General features: G+C 39.5%; 1 protein-coding gene across 2 annotated transcripts in view; it reads left to right on the forward strand.

Annotated features, from left to right (window-relative positions):
* The window catches only part of suds3 (SDS3 homolog, SIN3A corepressor complex component), a 61,293-nt gene extending 52,285 nt beyond the window's left edge, over window positions 1-9,008 (forward strand). For both annotated transcript variants that reach the window (XM_043715877.2, XM_088000114.1), the window contains exon 12: window positions 8,331-9,008. In XM_043715877.2, the coding sequence (XP_043571812.1) occupies window positions 8,331-8,429 (99 nt within the window). In that variant the 3' untranslated portion in view covers window positions 8,430-9,008. The remainder of the gene's footprint in view (window positions 1-8,330) is intronic.
* Window positions 9,009-9,332: the final 324 nt, after the last annotated feature.

The raw sequence follows: 9,332 nt of genomic DNA on the forward strand, positions 1-9,332 counted from the left end.
TGGGTACACATGACAATAAAACTTAATTCTAATTCTTAAACACTCACTTCCAGTGAACAGTAGCAGCCATGTGTAGATTGACTGCAACAACTCAACAATACTCCTTTGACAACTCCTTCAAAGTCTGTCTCCTCCAATATGTCAAAGGAAAAGGATGAGAGCTCCAAGTTCCCCTCCAAGCCACACCTCATCCTGACTTGAACTATGTCACCATTCTATCATTGTATTAGGTCAAAATCCTGGAAGTCCCTCCTTGACAGGTCTGGAAGAAGAATCCACACCGACTAGTTCAAGAAAGTAGTTTGCCATTACTACCTCAAGGGCAACAAATGCTGATGGGCAACAAATGCTGATGGGCAACAAATGCTGATGGGCAACAAATGCTGATGGGCAACAAATGCTGATGGAAAGAATAAGCAAAAGATTGAACTGATTTAAAATGGAAAACAATTTATCTTTAATCTCATTATGCATCTTTAATCCATTAAGGGAAATAAATATTTGTATCGATTTAAATGTCAATATTCAATAATATTGGACATTTTGTATGAAAAATTCAATATAGTAATCTGGTGTCACATTTTTCAAGTCCTCATTTTTGTCACTTATTTATTGACATTTTTAATTGAGTACTTCCATCTAAAATTATCTAAAATGTTTCAACCTTTTGTCATTTCACACTTTTTTTCCATTATTCACAATAACAGGTCTGGAATTAGCTTATAATTGCAATTTGAAGACACATAAATTTGTTTTACTGTTAAGTCTTCCGCAGTATACAGGGGAACCTCGATTATCCGAACGTGATGGGCGGGCACAATTTCGTTCGGATAATCGATTATTCAGTTAGTCGATTAAATGCCTTTCTTCTGGGGCTCGGAGTTTTAAAGATTGCTCCTCGTTCAGGAGCCTGCAGCAGCACACAGCGTGCGAGGCTCCGCCCCCAACCCTGCCCCCCAACCCCCAAAACCGCTGCCCCCAACCCCATACACACCCGCCCCCTCTCCGGGGCAGCTGGACTGTACATCAACAACAAGACTGCTGCTGCTACTGAAATAAGTCTCCAAATTATGCACGCATGCACGTGCGCGCACACAACTTTTTACTGCAACTTTTTGACAGGTTCCAACTCTGCCCTGTACAGGGCAATGTTGGAGAGATTATCTGGGAAAGGGGGTTTATGGTACACCCCTGTGTAGAACTCCAGGGAAAGTGTGGGGAGAGAGAGAGGGTGGGCAGTCAGTCATTTGGAGACGGTGCCCGTTTGATCACTTGGAAACACTTCTTTGATGTAACGTTTCAATCGGGACCGCGATATCTCCTTCGGATAATCCAATTTTCGGATAATTGGTAATAGAGTTTCCCCTGTATTCTAGTTCATATTTGCTCGTATTTGCTGTTCAGTTTAATTGCTATTTAGTTATTCAGTAATATATCTTAATACAGAGATATGCAGACCAGGTTTTAACAGTGAAGTTCTTGTTTGCTGGAACAAAACTGATGTAATCAGCTGAAATTACTATTGTTGATTACTTCTAAGAAAGCATCATAGTCAGGTGCTGGTATAATATATTTCTGAACTTGATTGCTGTCACATGTTTGTGGGGAGATTTTAGATGTAATAATCAGACTTTAATGTTTCTCTGCTCACTAACCCAATAAAGTGAATGGGATAAAACTGTGGACCAGTGAGCACCAATATGAAAATTCCTGCCTAATATTTGTTATATAAAATCATTAGATTACATTACATTACAGTGTGGAAACAGGCCCTTCGGCCCAACAAGTCCACACCAACCCGCCGAAGCGTAACCCACCCATACCCCTACTTTTACCCCTTACCTAACACTACGGGCAATTTAGCATGGCCAATTCACCTGACCTGCACATCTTTGGACTGTGGGAGGAAACCAGAGCACCCGGAGGAAACCCACGCAGACACAGGGAGAACGTGCAAACTCCACACAGTCGGTCGCCTGAGGGAATTGAACCCGGGTCTCTGGCGCTGTGAGGCAGCAGTGCTAACCACTGTGCCACCGTGCCGCCCTGTTAATAGCTCATTGATGAATCAATTTTATCTCTAAGTCAGACATTTGTGGGTTCAAATCTCATTCCCAAAGACTTGAAATATCTAGGAAGACAGCTTTTAGTGCAGGGCCAAGGCAATTTTGGTTGAAGTATTAAGCTATTAGTTATACGGCTACAGTAGTAGATTGATATATTACTGGATTAGTAATCTAGAGGTCTATACTACTAATTCAGAGTCATGAATTCAAAAGCCATTGTGGCATTTCGTAGATTGAATAACAACATATTTGGCACCTCTAACATGATGAAATGTTTCAAGTATCTTCTCAGGAGCATTACAAAAACAAAGTATGATATGCAGTGACTGAAATGGCTGAAAACTTAGTCATAGAGAAGAGATAATAAGCATAGCAACATGAAAGCTAGGTGCAGAAGTAGGCCATTTGTTCCTTTGAGCCTGCTCTGCTATTCACTACCATCATGGAGATAGGCCTTATGGAATATCTTAAAGGATGAAAGCAAGGAATGCAGAGAATTTCAGAGCTTGAGGTTGAGGAACTGAAAGCATGGCTACCAGTGGTGGAGGATTTAAAATTGGGGGTGCACAAGAGGGCAGATTAGAGAAACATTGATATCTTCAAAGGCTAATGCTAAAGTGCTTCGGAGTGGCAAGGCCATGGAAACATTTGACACATGAACGAGAATTTGCAATCACTGTTGTTTGCCCGGGAGCCAGTGTGATCATGGAGATGATGGCGGAATGGAACTTGCTGCAAGCTAAGACAAAGGAGATAGAATTCTGGATGACATCAAATGTATGAGAGTAGACTTTTTTTGTATTCAGTCCATTCCAGGTATGTGGACTTTTCTGGCTAGCCAGTGTTTATTGCTCATCCCTCGTACCGCTTAGTAACTTAGTTACAGAGGAGCAGTGAGGATTTACCATCCCTTGACAACATTTCCTCTCAGTTATTGTTTTAAAAAAACAAGATAAACCATTTATTCAACTCATAGCTACATACTGCACGACAACATTAAGGCCAATCAGGAGTGCATTTGAATAATTGAATCAGGAGGTTAATGAAGACTTCAGTAATAGACAAGGAGTGAGTGCCATGTTCAAAGTCTTGTGATGTTATGGAGGTGGGAATATATAGGCTATCTCAGTGATGGCAAGAAGATGCGTTTGGATTTTTAATTTTGAAGTTAAATGTAGAACCAAGGTTATGTACATACTGGATTAATTTAAGACTGCTAGGGAGTTGGCAGCTAGAGTGTAAAGCATGGAGAGGGCACTGAAAACTGGCAGTAGTCCTCTCAATATTTAATTGGCTAGAATATCTGCACATCCAGTACTTGTTGAGTAAGCAGTTTGATGTAGCAAGAGCAGAAGAATCAAGAGAAGAGATAACAAGCATAGCAACATGAAAGCTAGGTGCAGAAGTAGGCCATTTGTTCCTTTGAGTCTGCTCTGCTATTCACTACCATCATGGTTGATCCTCTGTCTCAATGCTATATTCCTGCTTTCTTTCCCCACCTCTTGATGCCTTTAATATCTAAAAATATATTGATCTCTTTCTTAAATATATTGTTTGATGTGGCTTCCACTGTTGCCCATGATACAGAGTTCCACAGATTGACCATCCTCTGAGTGAAGTAATGTTACTGTATTTCAGTCCTAAATGGTTGGTTCAATCTGTATCCTGAAACTGTGACCTTCGTCCCAGACTCCCCATCTAGGGGAACTGTAGACCCTGCCTGGTTGTCTAGCTCTGTTAGTATTGTATGTTTCAATCTGATACTCCCACCTCATTCTTTTGAACTCTAATGAATACAGGCCCAGTTGAACCAATTTCTCCTCGTGATCAAGAGTGTGAATGAGGGAAGTTGATGTAGTTTATATGGATTATAGCAAACCTTTTAACAAGCTTCTACATGGGAGACTGACTGAGAAAGTTAAAGCACATGGAATTGAGGAAAACTTGGTGTGATGATTCAGAAACTGGCTTAGTAATAGTATACAAAGGGTAGTGACAGAAGGTGATTTGAGTGATTGGAGGCTGGTGTCCAGCAGTGTACTACAAGGATCAGTACTTGTGACCCATATTGTTTGTTATATACGTAAATGACTTAGATGAAAATGTGGAGTGAATGTTAAGCAAATTTGCGGACAACATCAAGAATGGTAAAGTGGTTAATAGCAAAGATGTTACAGAAAATGAAGATGGGTTGGTCAGGTGGGCACACCAGATGGCAGATGATATTTAACCTTGGCAAGTATGAGTTCATGAACTTCACAACAAGAAACAAGATAAGGGAGTATTTAATGAATGGCAGGACGCAGCAGTTTAGAGGAACAGCGTGATCTCGAGGTAAGTATTTACAGATCTCTGAAGTCGGAACAGTACATGAATAGGATAGTTAAGACATACGGGACACTTACTGTATACCACAACGATGAAAGCATGAGAGCAAGGAGGTAATATTGGAGTTATACAGAACGTTGGTCAGGCCACAACTGGAGTGCTGTGCGCAGTTCAGGTCACCTTACTGCAGGGAGGATATGATCTCACTAAGAGACACAGAGGAGGTTCACCAGAATGTCTCCTGGAATGGAGAAATTGAGCGTCAAGGACAGACTAGATTGGCTTGGATTGTTTTCCTTAGAGCAGAGAAGACTGAGGAGGGACATGATTGAGGTGTATAAGATTATGAGGGGTATGAACAGGGTGAACAGATAGTAGCTGTTCCCCTTGTTTTGAGGGGTCAGTCATGAGAGGTCATAGTTTTAGGGTAAGGGGCAGGACATTCAGAGGAGATTTGGGGGAAAAACGTTTTTACTCAGCAGGTGGTGGGAATCTGGAATGCACTACCTGGGAAGGTAGTGGAGGCTGGATACTTTACAACCTTTTAAAAAATATTTGAATGAGTACTTCAAATATCATAGTGTCCAAGGATACGGGACAAGTGCAGAAAATTTAGATTAGCACACTTAGTGATAGTTATGTTGGGGCAGACTCGATTGGGCTAAAGAGCCTTTTCTGCGTTGTATGAATCTATGAATCGCGGTATCAGTTGATTGAACCATCTGTGTTCTCCATCTATGGCAAGTATATCCTCTCTTTGGTAGGGAGACAAATCTGCAAGTTCCTATACAGGAAACACACACAAGCTCTGGTCAACCAGTGATGAAGTAGTCAATAAAGCAGTGATTCTGTAAAACAAAAAATGGGCAGCATGGTGACTCAGTGGTTAGCACTGCTGCCTCACAGTGCCAGGGACCCGGGTTTGATTCCAGCCTCTGGCGACTGTCTGTCTGTGTGGAGTTTGCACATTCCCCCTGTGTCTGTGTGGTTTTCCTCTGGGTGCCCCAGTTTCCTCTCACAATCCAAAGATGTGCAGGTTAGGTGAATTGGCCATGCTAAATTGCCCATAGTGTTCAGTGACGTGTAGGTTAGGTTCATTAGTTATAGGTAAATGTAAAGTAACCAGGTAAGAGAATGGGTCTGGGAGGGTTACTCTTCGGAGGGTTGGTGTGGACCTGTTGGGCTAAATGGCCTGATTCCATACTGTAGGAATTCTGTGATTCTATGAAAGTACTCCAAGATCTTTATAACTGCAATAAGACATCCCTTGTTCTGAACTTAAGTTGTCATGCAGTAAAGGTAACATACCATTTGCCTTTCTAATTACTTGCTGTTCCTACCTGTTTACTTTCATTGGCTGGTGTCCCAGGACATCATCCCTTTGTGCATTCACATTTCCCAGTATATCACCATTTAAACAATGCACCGCATTTCTGTTTTTCCATATCAATGTATAACTTCACATTTTTCTACATTTTATTGTATCTGCCATGTGTAGGCTGGCACACAATCACCATGAACCCTCTTTCAAATCTCCTCAACTCCCAATCTGACCTAGTTTTGTTTTATCAGCAAACTTGAAAATATTACATTTGTGTTTTTCATCCATGTCATTTATACATTCTGAACAGCTGAGGTCCAAGCACTAATGCCTGCAGTATACCACTAGTCACAGCCTGCCTCCTGGGGAAAAAAAATTTTGTCAATCCGTACCAGTATATTGCCTCCAATCCCGGTGCTTTATTTTTGCCCTCTAGCTGCTTAAGTGTGACCATTATCAAAAACCTTATTGAAATCCAAATACACCACATTCACTGGTTCTTCCTTATCTATTCTGCCAGTTACAATCTCAAAACAACTCCAGTAGATTAATTATGATTTCTATCATAAACCCGTGCTGAGTTTGTCTACCCTGTTTATGCTTTCAAAGTGTTACAGACACTTTTCCCCACATCTGATGTTACACTAACTGGTCCTTAGTTCTGTTGCTTTTGTTTTAATGCAGGAGGGTTATATTTGCTCCCCTCCAATCTGTAGGAACTGTTCCAGAGTCTGTAGAAGTTTGGAAGATGACCACCAATGCATCTAACATTTCCATGGGGCATTTTTTTTATATTACTCTGGGATGCAGATTACCAGGTCCTGAAGGTTTGAGAGCACACAACAAAGCTAATGCTGTATCATCAGATGATGCCACTCGATAATGTGCCAATGTGAAATAGGACAGGAGTAAGGAAAGATGTTTGGATTATAACAATGTTAACGGTGTGGGACCAGGAAGAAAAGCCAATGTAAGTGGCTGCTTGGTTACATTGCTCCCAACGATGTAACTTCCAAGTATCAGCCTTTAATTTAAATAGAACAAATTTGAATTGTGCTAGAAGACCAAAGAAATTTAATAGCAATTAAATATTATCAGACATTAGATTTTCGAACAATTAAATATTATCTATAGAATACATATGGTCTACTCACAAAAACTGTCATTGAGCCAACTGTTGTGGAATGAGAAAACATGGCAGCCAGTTTACTGGAGAAAAGAATCCCAGCCTGCTGGATGGTAACAGTTGGGTGTTGGAGAAGAGTAGTGTGTTCAGCCATTTCAAAGACAGTAAAGAGGTTAAGCATGGAAAGTTAATCTTGATAGCAGTCATTGGGAATTCTGTTTACTTAAACAAATCCGGACTAATATGATATTGCTAATATTGGTGACTGTGGAATGATTGGATGCTTGGGGGCAAAAAAACTAATTCACGCATGTCCTTTTGAGGTAGGCAACCTGGCATCCTAATTCACTCTGGCCTTTGTGAGACTGCAAATCTGTTATCAATATGGATGATTCTTAACTGCCCTGTGAAATGAACATGCAGTTTACTGAGGCAGCTCACTACCGTCTCCTTGGTACAGTTAGATCATGCCGACATCTGGTGAATTAACAAAGAAATCAAGGCCTGATGGTGTTGTTGGGTAAATATCCCAAGACACTGTTCGAAGATGCAAATGATTTGGTTCTATTTGCAGCTTTTCTGCCAGTATTTCTGCTTCAATCAATATCATTTATAAAAGGTTCATTATCAGGTCATTTAACTAGTCATTATCACATTCCTTCTTTATTCTCCTTGCTCTTTGTAAACTGGCTGCTATGTTTTCTCATACCACAACAGTAGCTAAATGGCAGTTTTTGTGAATAGACCATATGTATTCTATAGATAATATTTAATTGTTCGGTATGAAAATCTAATGTCTGATAATATTTAATTGCTATTTAATTTCTTTGGTCTTCTAACACAATTCAAATTTGTTCTATTTAAATTCAATGCTGATACTTGGAAGTTGCATCATTGGGAGCAATGAAGACCCAAATATGACAAATACTCATCTCTTAGAAAATTGAATAATACACTGGATTGCATGTCAAAGATTTGTGTTCAAATGTATTTTGTTGTATTTGTACAGTTGGGGATTCATGCATGTCTGGCAGTAGTATCTCTACGAGATCCTTTTGCCTGAATGTTTTAAAACTCAGGTAATGGACTTCAGTTTTGAGCTCCCAGTGAAATATGCCAGAACTAATCTCATGTAGCCATAGCGTTTACATGTGTAAGCCAGAGATTAGAAATCATGCAAGGAATATCGTCTCTAACCCCCTAAAGCCTATCCACCATCTATAACATGCAAGTTAGGGGTGTAATGGAATACTTGCCACTTAGTTGTATGAGTGCAGCTCCAACAACCTTCTCAAGAACAATAAATTGGGATTGACAATAAATGCTGAATTGTCAGTGATGCCATGAATAAGTTTAAAAGTAGTGTTCTGCTCCGTGCTTTGTGATAACAGCTGTTAAAACTATATTAGTAAAAGATTTAAATTCTTTGTTTCCTCATCTGATTTTGGTTTTTCATCTAATTGTATTTTTGCTTTTCAATTTTTCACAGATATGGGTGAGAAAGACAAGTGACAGCACCAAGATGCGTATATATCTGGGACAGTTACATAGAGGAGTATTCATTATACGTAGGCGATCTGCTGCTTAGCACCAAACCATGTTTGTGACTGAGATCTTCCAATTTTCTCTCTGCTCAGAGAGTGACTCCTTCCTGGTTTTTTGTATGGAAATCTGTATTAATACAACCAAACTTAATGACAGACTGAAGAACACATAATTTGAAGACATTCTTTCTAATGCCAGTTCTGATGATTGTGTATATTTTTAAGAATAAAATTCGCCTTTTCAAGGATTTTTCTTTCCTTTCACCTTCCTCCAAGATGAAGTTGAGCATTCTTTATGGTTGAAAACTGCCATTTTGTGGATCGTTTCACTTATTCCAGATGACAAAATGAAACCAGTTTTGCTTCATTGCTGGACAGTCTGGTACCTCCTGAACGTGAACAATTCAGTTGCCTTTTTTTTGGGGGAAAAAGAAATTATTTTGTACATGTTGTTTATTTTGTAATAGAATGCTTTACCATTGTCACTATTAAACACAGGCCAAAATGTGTTTTTTTTTGTTTTTAAATGTGTATTAAATAACCTTGTTTCTTTGAATAAATCAACTTGAGTTTATGTTTTGTGGTATTCCCTGTAAGCATTAATAAACCTGAAAATGGTGGCAGCCTTGGTTATGGTTGGTACTGGAAGCTCTACTGTTATTCCTTTAAAGTGTTTTACAACCTCTAAGCTTGGAGCAGAATCAAGTCAAACAATTCTACTCCAATTCATGTTACTAACTTCATTTGCCAGTGTACAGCTCTACTTTGAAGTTGTCATCTAAAAATGCTCATGGATGATTCAGAAAGCTTTTAAGCCTTCTCCCTTTGGTTTGGCTCTCAGGAAACATTCAAATATTTGAAAGACTTGTTCTTACTGAAGTGACATTTAAATAATTTGATTAAATGAAGAATATACTGCTAATGTAATTTATCATGTGACATCTAGT

This window comes from Chiloscyllium plagiosum, unplaced genomic scaffold (genome assembly GCF_037043375.1).
Source record: "Chiloscyllium plagiosum isolate Xiang-an unplaced genomic scaffold, Cpla_swu_hap1 HiC_scaffold_24, whole genome shotgun sequence".
Lineage (NCBI taxonomy): Eukaryota > Metazoa > Chordata > Chondrichthyes > Orectolobiformes > Hemiscylliidae > Chiloscyllium > Chiloscyllium plagiosum.